This window comes from Anomalospiza imberbis, chromosome 14 (genome assembly GCF_031753505.1).
Source record: "Anomalospiza imberbis isolate Cuckoo-Finch-1a 21T00152 chromosome 14, ASM3175350v1, whole genome shotgun sequence".
Lineage (NCBI taxonomy): Eukaryota > Metazoa > Chordata > Aves > Passeriformes > Viduidae > Anomalospiza > Anomalospiza imberbis.
The window spans coordinates 9,160,680-9,178,695 of record NC_089694.1 but is presented as its reverse complement, the minus strand read 5'-3'; the positions used below and the strand labels follow the sequence as shown (position 1 = coordinate 9,178,695).

The window sequence follows — 18,016 nt, the reverse complement described above, 5'->3', positions numbered from 1 at the left end:
CGCTCCCGGCAGCCCCGCGGCCCGCCCGGCCCCGCGGCAACCGCCCAGCAGCCGCTGGCTCCCGGGGACGGACGACGGTATGAGCAAGAAAACCGCTGTGCGATCCAGGCGGATTCTCTGCTTGTCGAGTTTTTGCCATTCTGGACAATTCGGGAGCTAAAGCAGCCTGCAGGCTGTGCTCTGCCGGGCAGAGCTCTGTCCAGCCCGGTGCAGCGAGGATGCGCTGCAGGCTCCCAACAGCAGCGCTGGCAACGCGCAGAGCTCCAGAGGGAAGGGGTCACGGGTACTGTACGGGAGACGCCAGAAATGTTTTAGCAGATCACAGGCTACTGCATTCCCAGCAGCTCCTCTTCCAGCATGACAAGAGGCCGTGGGGCAGGGGGCAGGAGCAGAGATTGCCCTGCAGCCCGTGTTGCGAGACCACGGTGAGCTGTGCCCCCGCAGGTCCATGAGGGAGCACAGATCCGCCTGCAGCCCAGGAACGACCCATGCTGGAGCAGGTGGATGTGCCCAGGCTGGGACCCCGTGGGAAGCTCATGCTGGAGTAGGCTCTGGCAGGACCCTTGTGCCCATGGAGTGAGTAGCCCACTGGAGCAGGTTTGCTGGCAGGAAATGTGACCCTGCTGGAGCAGCTGAAGGACTGCACCTGATGCGTGGGACCCATGCTGGAGCACTTCATGAAGAACTGCAGCCCATGGGAAGCACTCACAATGGAGAAGTTAGTGAAGGAGTCTCTCATGGGAGGGACCCCATGCTGGAGCAGGGGAAGAGTGTGAGGAGTTCCCCAGAGGAGGAAGGAGCAACAGAGACATGGGATGACATTGACCACAACCCCCCTTCCCCATCACCCTGTACAGCTCAGCAGGGAGGAGGTAGAAAATATCATGAGTGAAGCTGAACGCAGGAAGAAGGGAGGAGTGGGGGGAAAGTGTTTTATGACTTAACTTCTCATTACCTTGCTGTTATCTGACAATACATTAAAGGAATTTCTCCAAGTCGAGTCTCATTTGCCTGTGACAGTAACTGATGAATGGTCTCTCCCTCTCCTTGTCTCAACTCATGAGCCTTTCAATGTATTTTCTCTCCCTGTCCAGCTGAGGACAGGAGTGACAAAGTGGCTTTGGTGGGCAGCTGGTGTCCAGCAAGGGTCACCCCACCACAGCAACACAAATACAAGGGTTGAACACATGTATAGCTTTATTTAAGATTTAAATCGTTTTCTATAGATACATGAATTTTTCAAAGCGTTGACACCTTAGTGTATGTTCTCCAGACCCTGAAAAAGAAAAAATAACAGCTATATTTGTGTCATTCCTGCCACTAATGTGCAACGGGGCATATCTGAAAATGGAGATTTTCAAACTACATTTAATTACCCAGGTCTTAATCAGAACAAAATTAAAATGCACATCCCCAGAGGCAGGCCAGCTGCAGGCACCGAGTGAGATCTGACAAGAGCGACCAGTGCCCACCTCAGTGGCTGTCCCAGAGCTCAGGGATGGGGGAGCAGCGCCTGGGTCCCGCTTCCCCCCGGCGGTACCTGCCCAGCGCCCCCAGAACCTGCCTTGGACACAAAGTGCTTGTTGACTGCCGACAGCCGCCGGTCCCTTTCCAGCAGGGTCCACTCGTAGGGATAGCGGGCGATCCTCTTCTCCTGCAGGCACAGAAGTGGCTGTTAAGGCCTCGGGCAGGGCTCCCGAGGGAAGGCGGGCTAAGGGGAGCCCCGGGAGGAAGGGATCCCAGAGGGATGCAGGGGCCTGGGGGATACGGGCGGCTCCGGTGGGGAAGCGGAGCCCCAGGGTCCCGGATCCCCGGGCCTGCCGCCCCGCCCCACGCTGACCTTGCCGCCGTGACACAAGCGGTGCATGAAGATGGTGGCCATGCCGGGGATGCTGAGGCAGACGCCCATGATGGCCATGCCGGGCAGGATCTCGTACCACATCCTGCCGGTGACGGTGCCGGTGCCGGTGCCGCTGCCTCTGCGCCGTGTGGCGGGGCACTCCCGGCCTGCCCCGCGCCCTTCCCGGCCTGCCCCGCGCCCTCTCACAGCCTAGCGGGCCCGAGCGGGCAGCGGAAGCGACAGCGCTGCCGGGGAACAGTCCCTGGCAAGAAATGAGGCCGTGCCCGTGTCCCAGTTCACCCGATGCCGCTCTCGGTGCCGGTCCCGGTCCCGGCCGCTGACCCCACCGGGATCAGCCGTGGCGGCCGCGGTGCACGCTGGGAGTGGTAGTCCGGCGGAGGCAGCGGCACCTCTCAGGCACACTCTCGCGAGAGGCAGCGGTCATTGGGTGCGCGCGGCGCTGCCCGGGCCCGGAGTCGGGATCGGGATCGGGATCGGGATGAAGGAGGACAAGGAGAACGCCAGGCCCAAGGAGCGGCGCGGGGCCTCCGCCGGGCCGGGGGTTCTGCTGGCCGCGGGACCAGGCTCGGGCCCCGCCGCCGGCACGGACGGCAGAGCCGGCGCCGCCGAGCTCGATCGCCTGGAGCGGCCCAAGGACAAGAAGGAGACGCTCAGCAAGGTGGGGCCTCCGCGCCGCCAGGAACGGCGCCCTCCCCGGTAACGGGGCTCACCCTCTGTAACGGGCCCCTCCTCCCTCCGGTAACAGGGCTCCCCCTCTGTAACGGGACCTTCCCCCGCTAACGGGCCGCTTGCGCTGCCCTCCTGGGACGGGACGTGTCGGGGGAGGCGCGGTAATGACTCGTCCCCGGCGCTGCCGCCGCCCTGAGCGCCGGTGCTGCCGTGCCGCAGGTGGTGATCCGCCGGCTGCCGCCCAGCCTGACGAAGGAGCAGCTGGAGGAGCACCTGCAGCCTCTGCCCGAACACGACTACTTCGAGTTCTTCGCGAACGACTCCAGGTACGGCCGCCTGCGCAATCCGGGCGCTCCCGGGAGCCGCCGCTACCGCCTGCCGGGCCCCAGTGGCGCCGCCGCCTCGTCAGCCCAGCGCTCTCGGTTTGTGTCTCTGCAGCTTGTACCCGCACATGTTCTCGAGAGCCTACATCAACTTCAAGAACCAGGAAGACATAGTCCTCTTCAGGGATCGCTTCGACGGCTACGTTTTTGTCGATCACAAAGGTAGGTGAACGGCACTCAATGGAAGTTGTTGCTTCCCTGCTGTCTGTGCCGTGTGCTGGCTGAGCTTTGGAGGGGTGGGTGTGAGCAGCCACGTCTGATTTCTTCGGGTTTAGTGCCTCAAGAAGAGTTCCAATACCTCTAGAACAACATACATCTATAGATCCGATAACATCTAAGTCCTTTAAATGAGCTGGTTTGCAGTGTAACAGCACACTGTGTTTGCCATACCCAGCTGGATTTGTGCAGCTATAAATGTAGTGTTCTTGTCAGAAGATAAAGCTGTAAAGCCTGCTTGTCATGTGTTGTATTCTACTACATTTTGTCAAAAGTTGAGATTTGCCTCAGTTGTACTAACTTAAAGTATCCTTTCTTGCACGATGTACACAGAGTCTGTAGGATGAGGCCATTATGCAGCGTGGTGCCGCTGAGGTGGCAGAACCGACAGTCATGGGCAGTCTTAAATCTAGCATGTCCTTCTTGTCAGCCTGTGAATTGGCTGGTTTGTTAGTATAGTGAGAGTGTTAAGGTCATGAGTTCTGCAGTCTCTAGAGTGGTTTTTTTTTTATTGAATGGTTTTCCAAATACAATAATTTTTTATGCTATGTAAGTAATCTGTTCTAGTATTGCATATTTCTTGTGAGACTTACCTTCCTGCTTTAGATGTAGACGATATAATCTATTTTATATCCATTTCATCTTTATTTTAATGTATTTTTTTCTCTCAACAGGTCAGGAATATGCTGCCATAGTTGAGTTTGCACCTTTCCAAAAAGCTGCAAAAAAGAAGAGTAAGAAAAAGGATGCCAAAACTGGAACTATTGAAGATGGTATAACAGCGAGCTAGTTTGTTTTTGCATGTGTAGACTTGAAACTCTTAGCAGTAATTTGATGTAGTGTTTTTACTGTGACACTATAGTTCCACCAATAGGGTGGTTGCTTAATTATATGTGAAGTTTATGAGCACTACTTTGTCAGCTAGAAATCTATTAAATATGATTGTCCCAGACAAACATAATACGGCAGCTCATTTGAGAGCTGCTAACTTATGAAAGGTGGCATATAAAAACCCAACTGAAGTAAATGTAACTGAGCAGTGCATGATGCAAATACTTCTCATGCTACAGTATCTCCTCTTTCCCCTCCCCCCCTTTTCCCTTTTCTTCTGTGTAGATCCAGAATACAAGAAGTTTTTGGAAAGTTACAGTGCAGATGATGAAAAATTAACCTCCACTCCTGAAACTTTGTTGGAGGAAATAGAGGCAAGAAACAAAGAGCTAATAGGTATGGAAATCTGTGTACTATAGTTACATTTTCCTAGATCACAAAGAAGCAAGTATGTTTTGTAATTTGAAGCTCAACCTGGAGGAGACTGAATTCTTTTGTTTGCCTGCTTACTATTTGTTAAACATTTAGGCTAATATTATTCAGCGTGTTGTGTTTTGTTCCCATGCTCTAAATGCTTCTGTAAGTATAGGTTTTAGATGACAAAGTTCCTTCCTGTTGCAGATGTTTGTTAGCCAGACCAGGCTGTGGAGTGGCTGCATTTCAGTGAGATACAGTGGTGTTTAATGCACAGTGCTGTGATCAGTGATGTTCCATGCAGGCACAAGTTAAGAGATAGTGTGATTGGGTAAAATACCACCAAAAAATGACCAGGTTGCTCTTTTTAAGTATCTTACAGGGATCTCTTTAAAAATCAGACTGTCTAGGAAAACCCTAATGCAGACTGAATGTAGAGATAGGTGTAATGGATGTCCTATTAGTATCCTAATGAAGTTTATAGAATCCTAATAGTTGCCACTGTTTGGAGATAGGTTTGGAATACTTGTTTCACTGCTGTATGTGAGAGGAGACAGGCTGCTTCACGCTGCTTCACTTCCTATAGGGCTCTTTTGTAGGTATTGCAGTATTGGATAAGGCAAGATAGTTACATTTGTTTTATCTATTCTCCAGCTAAAAAGACTACTCCTTTATTGAACTTCTTGAAAAATAAACAGGTAAGATTTACCTCCAGAATTTTCTTGTTGTTTGCAAGTACAATTTGCTCATTGTACATTGATACATTTCTGCCCTTCCTTTGAAGAAGGAGCTTTTGACCCAACTTGTCAACTTCTGATTCATACGTTTTAAAGGAGTAGAGTGTTGGAATGGTGGTGCTTTGTGTACATTCTGGTCACAGCAAAACACCTCTCTTTGCACTGACAAAACAGATCCATTTTAGTGCTTCCATTTTTAGTGCAGTATGGCTGAGGTCCTTGTAGATGATCTTTCTCCTAGCACATCATGTTGTACTAATTCTAGCAATGGAGAAAATCAGAGGTGGGGCAGATTTAATTAAATTTTTAATGATAAAGGCTGAAGCTAGTGATGTATTTGAGTTTTTTAAGACAGTACAAATTGAGGCTTATGAGTCAAAATACTGCTGCTACATGTTCAGGTTCACAACAACAGAGGTGATGGGACTTTTTTTTTTCTTTTATAATAGAGGCAGCTTTGAGGTGAGTTGTTTGATGGCTTAAAGAGATGTTTTCTTCTGTGGACAGACACTATTTCTCTTTGTTTTTAAATACACAGAGACTGAGAGAAGAAAAAAGAGAGGAGAGAAGGAGGAGAGAATTAGAAAGAAAAAGACAAAGAGAAGAAGAAAGAAGAAAATGGAAAGAAGAGGAGAGAAGGAAGAGAAAAGAAGCAGAAAAATTGAAGAAAGTAGACAGATGCCCAGAAAAAGAAAGAGACAGATCAAAAGAAGAACCAAAGATTAAGGTCTAGAACAGTTCTTTATTATAAACTGTTACACTCCCTTTCCCCTATAATTTGTATATCAGTCTCAAAATGTACTTTGGGTATTGTGTGAAGAATCATACGAGTTTGGTGTTAGTAAATGACCAATTTTTTTGTAATATTCAGTAGTAGGCATTGTAAAGGTTTACATGCTGTAATGTTTCATAGTAATATTTCAAGTTTTTGTCACGTGACTGTTGTACATGCTGTGGTAAACAGGATTGTGAATTCACTGTGGAATGGAGACTAAGCTTTCTAAAACAGCCTGGTTTAGGAGAAAAATTCTAGTCTGCTGTGTGAATAATGCTTACTCATACACTCCAGCTTTTAGAAATACTGTGATTTGCAGTAATATTTCTTTAATGTTTACTTCTTACTGGACTGTGGTTCCTTTGATGCAATTTCGGTGTTGTGCCAGACAATATGTGTTAGAGTGAGCTTTTTAGTTGAGACTTCTGTTTTCTTTGTAGCTACTTAAGAAGCCTGAAAAAGATGAAAAAGACTTGGAGAGAAAAGAAAAATCCAAGAAACTGGAAAGAGAGACTCTGAGGGAGGAAAAAAATGCGAGTAGTGCATCTGCCAAACGATCTGATGGGGAGACAAAAGAAGAGAAGGCAAAAAAGTATTCTAGTACTTGCTATAAATATATATGTATCTATAAGTTGTTTCCTGATTGTACTGAGGCTTAGGCTGCTCTGCCATGACCATGTTTTGAAATTCCTTCCAAATGCTTTTTCTCATATAAGGCATGAGCTGTGTTCTCTGTGCCAGTGCACATTCCCATGATTACAGAAAGCTCTGTGAATTACCTGGAAATTCTTCATTAGTGGACAGATTTTAATATTTTTACAACTCATTATAGGAACTCCACTAAGGAAGCCCATATGTAGGTGAATGCAGCAGGCTGTGAGCACTGTCCTTGCAATGAGATAATTATTATAACCATGGCAAGAGGAGAGGTGTTCTCCAGTTAACAGTTCCTCTAAGTCTTGTAAAAAGTCAAAGTGGAAAATGTAATTCTCAACAGCTCCGTGATCTGTTTGAAGTTCAGTTCTGCCATGTGAGAAATACAGATAAGACAGACAAATTCAGATGTTTTTTCAAAGCCAGAAGAGACTCAGCCAGCTATGCAAGTAGGAGGCTGGGAAACTAGTGCTCAGTGTCCTCTCTGGCTGTCATGCATGACTTGGGCTATCACAGCCTCCCAAGAGCTCCCTAGTACCTGCCAGTGTGTCATCTTCCTATTGCACATTTACACCACTATTACATTGATCTCCCAACTCTGTTTGATGAATCTTTTGAGCTTAATTTTCAGTTTTGTTTTCATACAGATCAGAAGATGAGTGTGTAAAGGACTACAGGGACCGAGATAGAGATTTTGACAGAGACAGAGAATATGAGAGAGCACAGAGAGAGAAACTGAGACGCCAAGAAGAGGAGCGTCGGAGGCAGAAAGAGCGCTATGAGAAAGAGAAGGTTTTTAGAAGAAAAGAGGAAGAGGTGAAAAAGGAGAGAGACTTACTCAGAGAAAAGGGAAAGAAAAGTGATCTTACAGACTTTACCAGCAGCATGGACAAATCTGAGAAAGTAACCAAAGACGATAAAAAAGAGGATACAATTAAGAGGGATCGTATCAGAAACAAGGTGCTGGATTTCTTTAAATTCATGTGTTGATTCATAGGGATCTGTGGTTTTTAGGATAAAAGCACTTCAAGGAAAATGTGGTTTCTCTGTTGAAACTTCTCCCTGTTCTGCAACAAACTCTGCCATTGCTAGAAATGTCTACTAAAATTTGCTTAACAGTGGTATTTCTTGTCACTGTGTAAGAACTAATCCAAGAAAACATGGGTTAAATTGTAAGACACTGATCCCTTTTTGTTTGCTGACTTGTGCCATGAGCTATCTCTTTGAGGTGTTGGTAGAGTATCAGTAATCTGTGTCTGCTGATCTTATAGGTGCCTGAAAATGCATCTCAGTGTGGGAGTGTGATTGAACAGGTTCCTTAAAATAGGAAACTGCAACTTGCAGAATATGACATGTCCTCTTGGCTCAAGAAATAATGTCTTGAGTGTAGTTTTATGTACTCTACAAAATCTGTTTTTGCAGTATCACTGTGCTTGTTTTCTGTGTCACTTAAGACGTTGTCAGGTACAAATGAAACTCAGGGTTTTGAAACTTTGAAGTTGGCCTCTCTTCTGAGAGACTGTGAGCTGAACTCAACAGGAACCTCGTTACAAATAACCTTAACTATGAGCAGTGTTCATTGTGGTTTGAACAGGGCTGTTGCTTTACAACAGAGACAACCTCGATTTGGGACAATTGAAGTTACTTTGCCACACTGTGGAATAATTAAACTTAGCCTGAAAAGTTTGAATTTGAGCCATTTCTAATACCATAGAAGTGATGCCATAAGAACCCTGAGAGCAGGGAGTTATGAAAGAATCTAAATAGTTTTGATTTATTTCAGGATCGCCCAGCAATGCAGCTGTACCAGCCCGGAGCCCGAAGCCGGAGCAGATTGTGTCAGTATGAAGACAGTGCTGCAAAGCCCCCAGATCAGGGAGTGGATAAGAAACAAGAGGGTGAGACCAGTCACACGAAGGAAGAGGAGTGACTGATGTGCCAGCCTTATGTGTTCTGACTGTCTGTGCAGCCAAAGAGCACATACTACGCAATCCAGAAGTGCCTTCGGAGCGAAAAAGGAACAAAGGAAGAAAAGGGGGCATTGTGCTGTTGGATGTTTCTGGTTAAAGAACCTCAGTTGTAGATTCCAAATTTGAAACGTGTTCTCATTGTAATATTTTCAGTTATTTGAACTTATTTTCCCAGCATCTAACTACAGCAGAGAAGAGAATCTTTGCGAAATAGAAAGACTTTATGGCCTTAAGTTTGATAATAAATCAGTTGTGGTCAGGAGGGAATGACACCTGGATCAAAAGCCAGAACTCTAAGGCAATTAGAGCCGGTGTTGGATGCACTTAAGCAGAGCAAGCTTGGAGTTGCCTGGAGTTAACACAGATGTTGCTGTGTTGTGTGGTGCTCCTACATGAGGCAGTGAAAGCTGAAGTGTGTCACTTTAGCACTGAGACACATACACAGGCTGGGGTTGTTGAGGTACCAGTGGATAGGGGTCTTTTGGCACACAAGGAGCAGAACATCTCGCAGTGCAGTAACCATGTTAGGGAGGGAGAGACCGTCCTCTTCAGTGGTTCTCTGGATAAAGTAACTTAAGTTGGAGTGTATGAATAAGCTGGCTTAATATTGAATATGACTTGATAAATTCTCATGTAAAGTCTCCCTACACTGAAATGCTTATTTTTAATCAAATGTAGCTGGTTTGGGCATCCTGTTCTTTTCCAGCGTCTTCCCTTCTCTCAAGTCTGAAACATTTCCGAACTCCTGCCCTCTCGGAACTGCTTCCTCTTCCCTCATAACTTGAAGTATTGTTTTACAGCCCAGAACGAGACTTCGCCGGTAGCAGGTGAATTTTAGCCATAGCTGTTCTTTGTACTAACCCAAATAAACTCGCACAAACTCGCTCGGCCGCCGCCGTCCCTCTCTGCGTGCGGGGCCGCCGGGCCGCCAGGGGGCGCTGCGCCCGCTCCGCCATCGCCGCTCCGCCGCCCTTTTCCGCCTCCTCGGACGCCGCCATCGCCGGGACGCCGCGCCGCTCCGCGCCATGGTGAGACATCCGCAGCCATCCGCGCCCTCCCGCCTCGCCCCGAGCCCTCTCCCCGAGGCCGCCGCGCTCGGGGGTCCTGGCGGGCGGGCCGCCGGGCGGAGCGGCCGCGGGGGAGCGGGAGGGAGCCGGGTGCGGCTTTCCCGGCCGGCCGAGGCCTGGCGGGGCTGGGTGAGGGGCTGACCGCTGCGCTCTCTTGCAGTCGTCGCACAAGACGTTCAAGATCAAACGCTTCCTCGCCAAGAAGCAGAAGCAGAACCGGCCCATCCCGCAGTGGATTCGCATGAAAACCGGCAATAAGATCAGGTAACGAGCTCGGCCGGTGCTTTCTGAGGAGCTGCGGCCGGCAGGCTTAGTCAGGCGGCCTGGGCGGTACGGGCCGACGGCGAGAGCTGATGGCGTCTATGCCAGCCAAAGCGCAGTTTTGTGTTCGTGAGGGCCATGCAGGGATGGTAGGGCAGGTGAGGCACTGTGAGGCTTCTGTGCCATTTTTTTTAGTGGTTTTGTGCCGGTGCTCTGCAGGTGTCCACAGACGCTCATGTACCACGTCAGTGGTACATGTAAAGTGAAACCTGAGCTGTACGTGTGGATGACTTATTCCAGATTCTGTTCTCTAGTAGTTTCTCTGTTCCTGACGTTCCCCTTCCCAGTACCTGTCTTCTCTAATAGCTGCCCTTGGGGCTCCTGCATTTTCAAGGAATGGTTCCTGAGCATGGGTGCTCTGAGGTTCAGGGAGCAAAGGACTTGTTGGATGTATGGGAAGTCAGATTGATAGTATGAAATGCTTGGCACCTGACTGTAGAATTAATTTGTCATAGTTCCTTGCTTTCCTCTTGTGTTCTCGAGCACTGTGCTTAGGGAAGTGCTGAGTGCTGTGACACACTGGGTGCACATGGGAGTGGATAAGAATAAGGTGGTGGTGGGTGTGGATAAGAACAGGGTGGTGCCTGTCCAAGCCCTCCGGTTGAAAACTGCAGAATAGTTTTTTATCTCATACACTCCTTCATCTGGGCTTTTTAAGGCAACATAATTCCCTCTTCTCTTTCTCTCTTTGTCCTAAGCAGTGAGGAGGGAAACAGCAGCACTGGCTGGCTCAGGCAGTGACCCAGCACAACAGTGCTAGGTTCTGTTCCTGTAGCTGCTCCCAGCTTGTTTCTAGGCAGGATCAGTGGTGCATGCACTCAGCTGGATCCTTGTCTTCCACGTGCCAGGTTACAACTGGGTTCTGTTTTAGCTAAATTGCAGTACTCTGAAATACTTGACCTTGGGGACAAAATCTTGGAGTTTGGTCTCCTGGCACTTGAGTAGCTGGGCCATGGGTTCTGTCCAAGCTTAGTGTTAAAGCAGGCTGCAATTGCAGCGCTTCCTGATGTGGGAGTGCTGCCATATTCCTGCTGAGAGCAACCTTGTTAACACTGTCCGTGGTTTCACCCACACCATGGTGAAAGCATTTGTTCTTAACATGGACAAGTACATGCTCACAAGTTAATGTGCTTTCATGGAAAAGACTTCTTCCATGTGCTGTTCTGCTTTCATGTTTAACAAATGTGTGTGTACACTTTGCTAATTGACTCTGCTTTTGTCTTAGGTACAACTCCAAAAGGAGACACTGGAGGAGGACCAAACTGGGCTTGTAAAGAGAGACTGTCCCGGGAGCTCTAAGGAACATTGGTCTTTCTGTGTCAGATCAGTAACACCCTCAAGTCATTCCTTCTGTGGTGCTGAGTGCAGTCCCCAGTGTGGGGTGTTTATAAGCTGGTCTGGGATGTTGATGTTAACTGGGAAAATCTTTGTATCTGAAACATGGAGACTGTGTTCTATAGTGTTCTTTCAGGCATCACCGTGAGCATTCACACTGCGCTGGCTTGGTAATAAATATGGACCTGAATGACTTTCGTTTTGAAAATTATTTCACGTGCACGTGGTGGGATTGTAACAATCAAATTAATGGTCGTGTTAGTTATATTCTCACTTAATATGAGGAACCTTGGCAGCTCTTTTCAGGTAGAGTAGCCTGTGTCTTCCTTTCCACTGACTGTAAACCTTCAGGAGCAAAGTACCAATTTAAAAAAAAAGTCAAAATCAGACCTGAAAAAATCTCTTACAAAATGCAGTACTGTAGAGTGCAGCACATAATGTCTGTGTAATCCCTAGAATATTAAATTAGTTTTGTTGGGACGTCTGTTGGTTTGATAAATCAACACCAACCATAGATACAGCTTAGTATAAAATATTCTCAGCAGACAGGTAGAAATTTTAAATGGGGCTCAAAGGGAGAGTTTGCAGCTAAGGGAGAGGAAAAAGGGGATTAAGGGTCTCTGGGTGGTTGGTACTTCAGCTCCCCTGTGCTGGTCTTCCCTGCTGGGGCCTGTGAAACCAGTTTACTGCAGGGAAGTGGAGGAGGCTGTGGCTCTGCACCCAGTCCTTTCTGTTCACAGCTCTGAGCTGGGGTCGCTGCTCTGGTCAGCAGGAAATCCCTGTTGGTGTGAGCCTGTTCTGGGCTGTGGCCAAGCCCATCCCGACACTGAGGGCTGCCGAGGTGCTGCCTCATTCCTGGGTTCAGCCTCGGGTCGTGGCTCTATTCCTGAGAGGCAGCTTCCTGAGGAAGCTTCAGGCTGCCATACCTTCTGTGTTGCTGCTTTTCATGCTGAAGGTAAATAGATTTATCTCCTTTGTATTGCAACTCAGAGCAAATAATGCTGGGTACAGCATGTGCCAAACAGGTGAATGCTAAGAAATACACATCTCACTCAGGTCATGAGGTCTCTCCTTCCTAAGGTGTGCTGCAGGGTTCTGTAAGTCAGGGTGAGCAAGGCTGGGATTTTTACCAGCTTCAGGATACTTCTGAGGTATCCTCTAGCTCCTTATCCTGTCTGGTAAGAGTCTGGACTCTAGTTCATCATCAGGGGGAAGCAGTAAGTCACTGCAACAGGAAAGCAGCAAACAGCATTGCCAGAGATGTTTGAACTCAGAGATGAGAGGCTCGCATGCTGCAGCTACTTTGACCTCAATGATTTTTAAAGCTTTTCTGCACTCTTTTTGAAGTGAGTGTTCAGGAAATAACAGCACTGCTGAGGATTGGAGTTCTGCCTTGGCATCCAGCTTACCTCCTCCAGCCTCTCCACATCACTGCTGGCAGGCAAAGCTGCTCATAAGAGTTTCTCTGTAACTGTGTCTATGGGGATCTGGCTGAGGAGGAAAACAGCAATTTTATGGACTTGAGAATGGAAGGAGACAGTTTTTTCCATGGTATTTGTGGGAAAACTTTCCTGAGCAACAGATTGGACAATTTATTACTATTTATTAGAAAGTCTCCCCATTACTATAATGACTAATATTTTTATTAGATGGAAGTAGCTCCTACTAAGGAGCTGTTCTGGAAAATAACCCCTTGTATTATTTTGCCTGTTTAACTGAATCTGCTTTTCAAACTGGGCATTAAGGGATAACACAAAGTAAATTTAGTACACATTAAATTTGGGTTAAACTTAATCCTCTGCAGAACCTTAACCAAACAAATACCTCTGAGTTTGAATGTTTTCTGTTGTCTGTGGCAGCTCTCTTTGCCTTCTCCTCCCTGTGAGAGGGGATCAGGAATCTCTGCAGAAGTGGGCTAACACATGATAACTGAGACATCAACAGAAGCTTTAAAGAAAAAAATATTTGGATATTCTAGTCCATTTATTTTGATGGATATGTTTTGTTTTCTGAGTGAAAAGCAAAATTAGAGCTGATTGTATACATGAGGCGTATTTTTCTAAACATGTCTCTGTCCAAATCAACTGCCTTTCTATAGGTATGAAAATGAACCGAGCGAGACAAAGGGGTGGGTCACTGGAATAAAATATTTTCTTTTTTGCTCAGTGGAAAGGGACCCACCCAGGGCAGGGGGTGACATGGTGAGGATGTTGTAACACATCTAGAGAAGCAGAGTTCTGGTCCTGCTCTGAAGTCCCCACCTAATTTGTCTCAGCACAGAATACTGGGTCAAACCCATGACCAAAAGATGGGGGCAAAAGCTGTCTTTAGAGGGTTTTGGTTATCTCTCAAGACGAGGCAATAACTGAAAAACATTTTGTCATATTTAGGTGCAGCATTTGTCAGCCAAATTTTACTTTCAAATGGAACATTTAAGTCCATGTTTCTGGGCAGAGCATGACTGAGCCACAGGTACTATTGCCAAGGAAATGGCTCCTTCAAGGAAGTTCTCAATTCCAATGTTTACTCTGTGCCTTACCCAGAGAAGGATGTAAGAGCCATCCTGTGCCCCCTCCCTGACAGCTGTAGAAAGGTGACAGAAGACTAATAAGTAAAAAAAAAAATATTTTGTTAGTCCTGTCTATCTTACCAAGAGCACTTTGGTTACCAGAACTTGACACCAGTGCTGTTCACGGAGTCAGTGCTGGCATGAGCAGACTTGTGAGAAGCCAGCCATGGGAGCCATGGCATGGACATGGCCACAGCAGTTCCAGAAGGAGCTGCATTGGCAACATCTTCAATCCATTAGAGCTAAAGCATTATAAGGCATTAAATCTAGTTCTAGTGTGTTTTGTATGTATCTGCTGCTGGCCTCAGGGATTAAAAAGATGTCCAGACACAATTATATATTCACCCAGGTACCTGGACTGGGAATTATCCAGTCACTGGATCCCTGTTCACTCATGTGGAGGCTGCTCTTCCACGTCATTACTGCGGACTGGGTTATCCAGCATGGCTTTACCAGTGAATGGAGCCAGGAGTGTCCAAGCAGTCTGAATATAACTGGAGTTTGCTCAGGATCGGTGAAACCCCCTTCTAGTTCCTCAGAGGAAGTTACCTGTGTGTCTTTGTGTATCTTTCTGCATCGAGATGCAAATGCACCTTGTGTAGCTGGGCCAGATCACCTTGAGTCCCTCAGTCACCGCTGCAGGCCCCCTGAAAGGCAGCTGGAAAGAAAACCACAACTGCCCTCCTAAAGGAGTTGTCCCTGCAAGGGCTGCCCTGGGGAACAGAAACCCCCCAGTTCCTGTTTGAGAAGCACTTCTCAAACGGGACTGCTATTTAAGGGCGTAGGAATTGTCTCATGCTGATGAGAAAGAGGAAGGGGCTGTTGTTTTTCTGAAGAAATTTTGAAGCAGTATTGGCCTTTGAGAATGTAAAAAGCAAGTTGAAATCATCAGGGCAGAACTCCACTTGATGAACAAAACACAAACAGGCGGGCGGAGGCTTTGCCCTTTTAATGCAGTGACGAGACATACATGCACCGTTACGCTGCTGCAGTGATGTTCATCAGAGTTTCATTTTTGAGCATGCCCTCAGTAGCAATAAAAATAATCTCTATCTCACAGCCTTCACATACCTTTTCCACAGTTTCTGAGAATGAATCATCTTTCCAGAGCTGTTCCTGAACTCTAATCCCCACAGGAGCCACCACATGCTCCCTCCTTGTGTCCTTCCTGCCTCCTTTGCTCTGGCCCCCATTCCTAATGAGGGTGAGCATTTCAGGCTTCCTGGGAAGGGGATCTCAAGGGAAGGACTGCCAGTGTGAGTTGTTTCACACTTTGAAAGGTTTCTCTTGGCCTGGACTCTTCTGACAAACAGGGCCACTAGCTCTTACTCTGCTGAGAATCAGCTTTATAATTAGCTGTCATAAACAAACATCATCCCAGAAAAGGTGCATATGGCCAAGATTGTGGGATATCACAGGGAGCCAGAAGGTGTTTGCAGCATGAGATCCACACATGGTGGGTCAGCATCCTCCTGTGGGCATGCAGGGTGTTGGAGCAGCTCCCCACAGCAGAGCTGACATGTGAGCCCCAACCATGGCTATCTGCTGGGGTGCAGCAAGGAGTCCCCATCCACGGGGGCAGAGGGAATAACCCCCTCTGCAGACAGGCAGTTTTTTGGAAGGACTGTCCCAAGGTACTGCTCCCAATGGCCATGGTGCTCCATACACACACCAGAATAGCCCCAAAAGACCACAAGACCCAGGATGGCCATGGTGCCATGGCTTAACCCTCACTTGGCCAGGATTTTGAGTAGCCGAGTTCCCAGCTCCCTGCAGGCTTTTCTGGCTGCTAACCAGCATGGGTTTACCAGTGAATGGAGCCAGGAGAGCTTCAGCGCTCATGGAAGAAAGCAAAGGCCTGTCTAACAAAGCCTCGGAGGGTCGACAGGCTCCAGGAGCGCTGGGCTTTTCCCTCGGCCCCAGAGTCCACACAGTCCTGCCCTGCCCCAGCCTCTCTGGATGACTTACAGTTGTTGTTGGTGTTGTGAGAGTGCAGCTGGACCAAGTCCTCCTCCAAGGCCCCTGCCAGCTCCTTCAGGTCCCTGGAGGTGTCTGCTGGCAGGTACTGCCAAGCCTTGCGCCCATTGTGGTCCCTGCAGGTGGTGTCTGCCCCGTAAGCTCCCACCAGCACCTTGATGAGCACCTCGTGTCCCTGCAAGGCAGCCAGGTGCAAAGGGGTGAGCCCACCGCTGGCTGTGGGGATGTTCATGTCGACGGGGTAGCCTTTCTTCTGGGCATGGGAGATGACCTGGATGAAGCTCTCATGGTGGCCATGCTTGGCAAGCCAGTGCAGAGCGGTGAAGCCTGTCACAAAGTCTCTCCTGGTCAGCAGGCTGGGATCCAGGTCCAGCAGCTTGATGATGCTGTCCGCATCACCCTCGGCCACCGTCAGCAGCCATGCGTGCTCCAGGGGATCAAGGACAAGGGGCAGCAGATCAGGGCTCTGCTCAGGCTTCTGCTCTTGGTGCAGCCCTGCAGGAAGACTGCTGCTGCTGCTGGATGTCTTCTGAGCAGTGGCAAACCGTATGGTGCTGCCAGGGCTGTTGCTCTGCAGGAGGATTTCCTTCAGCTCTTTCCTCCGGGTGCTGCTGGGGCTAACGGAGAACCTGCCTGAAGTCCTACCCCAGCTCCCCAGGGTGTGCCTGCCCCAGCCGATGCTTTTGTTGGTGTCCATCTTCTGCAGCGTATGGAACCGCTCCCTGCTCCCCAGGGTGGCTGGCCAGAGATGGGAGCTGCGGGCCAGGCCGCCCGCGAGGGGCTGGGCGGCATCCAGGAAGGAGAACCTCCGGGAGCTGCCAGCTACCTTCTCTGCCTCGCTCTTCTCCCGCTCCTGCCGGGCCATGGCGCTGCCTCTCGCAGGGCTGTCCCCAGCAGGGCGCAGCTCAGGCTCTCCTGCACTCACCCCGCGCTTCCCCTCCCGGCCTTGGCGAAGGAGGAACCGATCCCGCACGGCGGCACGGCATGGCGGCGGAGCCGCAGGTGACCTTTGGTCACGCCGTGTCCATGGCTGCCGCCGGTGCCGGGCACGGCCTCAGACACGGGCTGGCTCTGCCCCCGCCACACGCGCCTGAGGGAGCACGGGAGCGTGCGGGAATACAGGGAACGTCTGGGAACACAGGGAATATAGGGAATATTGGGAACACAGGGAGCATCTGGGAACACAGGGAACGTCTGGGAATACAGGGAATATAGGGAATATTGGGAATGCAGGGAGCGTGTGGGAACACAGGGAACGTCTGGGAATACAGGGAACGTCTGGGAATACAGGGAACGTCTGGGAATACAGGGAATATAGGGAATATTGGGAATGCAGGGAGCGTGTGGGAACACAGGGAACGTCTGGGAATACAGGGAATATAGGGAATATTGGGAATGCAGGGAGCGTGTGGGAACACAGGGAACGTCTGGGAACACAGGGAATATAGGGAATATTGGGAATGCAGGGAGCGTGTGGGAACACAGGGAGCGTGCAGAACCGCGGGACCGGGCGGAGGCCCGGGGGTTCTGGGCAGCTCAGTGCTGACGCTAAAGGAGAAATTGATGGACTATATTCTCCTGCCCGAGTAGTCTCGTTTAGCACTGCTGGCTCAGCATTAGCACCTGAAGTAGCCAAAGCCTTAGGCCGTAAGAACTGACCAAACATAAACTTTTCATAAAACGATGCTGCTAACAAAGCACTCTTGGAATTCAGCAGATATGAGCAGAATGGAGATGATAAAGGCCAAGGAGACAAGCCCAGGAGAATAAAGTGACATCAGAAGGCAGCCAGCTCAGCTCCAGTAAAACCCAACAAGAAATCAAGAATTAATGCCAACCAGAATTCAGTGATTGACTTGGCTTGGGTGATGAGTGTCAGGGGTATAACTGAGAGGTGTGAATTGGGATAGGGGCTCCTCTCTGGAAGCACCAGCCCCCTGAACCTTTTTTCTTTGCCTTCCCTAAGCTTTAGCTTTGCTCTGACTTGCCCTGAGCTGGTCGTCAGTCCTTGAGGGCCTCTGCCTTTTTCCAACCACGTGGACCAGTTTTCCTGGGATGTGTGGGGAGTTGGCATAATCTCAAACCCCAAACAAAAAGTGGTGAAAGCATAATTGCCCCCTTGTTCCCTTTCTGGAGCTGCCTGATTTTGTCACTGCGTTTTGGTGGCTTCTGTGGGCTCAGAGAGGCAGAGAACTTGAACCACACAGCCATGAGATCCTGGTGAACAGTTGAAAACA

The 18,016-nt window shown here is 49.1% G+C and overlaps 4 protein-coding genes and 1 non-coding gene across 6 annotated transcripts; 3 read left to right on the top strand and 2 right to left on the bottom strand.

Annotated features, from left to right (window-relative positions):
- Nucleotides 1-940: 940 nt before the first annotated feature.
- On the bottom strand, nucleotides 941-2,240 carry NDUFA1 (NADH:ubiquinone oxidoreductase subunit A1). 2 transcript variants are annotated; one of them, XM_068204827.1, is made up of 3 exons: nucleotides 1,841-2,240; nucleotides 1,473-1,654; nucleotides 941-1,276 (listed from the first exon to the last, which is right to left on the bottom strand). In XM_068204827.1, exons 1-2 carry the CDS (start codon nucleotides 1,940-1,942, stop codon nucleotides 1,493-1,495), a joined length of 264 nt encoding a protein of 87 aa, XP_068060928.1. In that variant the 5' UTR covers nucleotides 1,943-2,240; the 3' UTR covers nucleotides 941-1,276; nucleotides 1,473-1,492. The 2 variants fall into 2 exon arrangements, with proteins under 2 accessions (XP_068060928.1, XP_068060927.1); XM_068204826.1 differs by having other exon boundaries at nucleotides 941-1,654.
- On the top strand, nucleotides 2,200-8,638 carry UPF3B (UPF3B regulator of nonsense mediated mRNA decay). The gene is made up of 10 exons (XM_068204821.1): nucleotides 2,200-2,519; nucleotides 2,750-2,856; nucleotides 2,969-3,075; nucleotides 3,804-3,902; nucleotides 4,246-4,356; nucleotides 5,029-5,072; nucleotides 5,650-5,838; nucleotides 6,327-6,478; nucleotides 7,188-7,500; nucleotides 8,324-8,638. Exons 1-10 carry the CDS (start codon nucleotides 2,340-2,342, stop codon nucleotides 8,468-8,470), a joined length of 1,449 nt encoding a protein of 482 aa, XP_068060922.1. The 5' UTR covers nucleotides 2,200-2,339; the 3' UTR covers nucleotides 8,471-8,638.
- RPL39 (ribosomal protein L39) lies at nucleotides 8,518-11,423 on the top strand. Its single transcript, XM_068204828.1, has 3 exons — nucleotides 8,518-9,538; nucleotides 9,738-9,841; nucleotides 11,124-11,423. Exons 1-3 carry the CDS (start codon nucleotides 9,536-9,538, stop codon nucleotides 11,170-11,172), a joined length of 156 nt encoding a protein of 51 aa, XP_068060929.1. The 5' UTR covers nucleotides 8,518-9,535; the 3' UTR covers nucleotides 11,173-11,423.
- Nucleotides 10,876-11,007, top strand: LOC137482794 (small nucleolar RNA SNORA69). Its single transcript, XR_011004211.1, has one exon. It is a non-coding gene; the product is annotated as a small nucleolar RNA SNORA69 (small nucleolar RNA).
- A 2,856-nt stretch (nucleotides 11,424-14,279) lies between the features above and the next one.
- SOWAHD (sosondowah ankyrin repeat domain family member D) lies at nucleotides 14,280-16,710 on the bottom strand. The gene has a single exon (XM_068204822.1). It carries the CDS (start codon nucleotides 16,642-16,644, stop codon nucleotides 15,634-15,636), a length of 1,011 nt encoding a protein of 336 aa, XP_068060923.1. The 5' UTR covers nucleotides 16,645-16,710; the 3' UTR covers nucleotides 14,280-15,633.
- Between the last annotated feature and the right edge of the window lie 1,306 nt (nucleotides 16,711-18,016).

Excerpts from the sequence above, each read along its gene's own strand:
- NDUFA1 (XM_068204826.1), bottom strand. The coding sequence starts at position 1,942 with ATGTGGTACGAGATCCTGCCCGGCATGGCCATCATGGGCGTCTGCCTC. Across the intron at positions 1,655-1,840 it reads GCTTGTGTCACGGCGGCAAG|GAGAAGAGGATCGCCCGCTA; the intron begins GTCAGCGTGGGG and ends CTGTGCCTGCAG.
- UPF3B (XM_068204821.1), top strand. The coding sequence starts at position 2,340 with ATGAAGGAGGACAAGGAGAACGCCAGGCCCAAGGAGCGGCGCGGGGCC. Across the intron at positions 3,903-4,245 it reads AACTGGAACTATTGAAGATG|ATCCAGAATACAAGAAGTTT; the intron begins GTATAACAGCGA and ends TCTTCTGTGTAG. Across the intron at positions 4,357-5,028 it reads AAGAAACAAAGAGCTAATAG|CTAAAAAGACTACTCCTTTA; the intron begins GTATGGAAATCT and ends TCTATTCTCCAG.
- RPL39 (XM_068204828.1), top strand. Across the intron at positions 9,842-11,123 it reads AAAACCGGCAATAAGATCAG|GTACAACTCCAAAAGGAGAC; the intron begins GTAACGAGCTCG and ends CTTTTGTCTTAG.
- SOWAHD (XM_068204822.1), bottom strand. The coding sequence starts at position 16,644 with ATGGCCCGGCAGGAGCGGGAGAAGAGCGAGGCAGAGAAGGTAGCTGGC.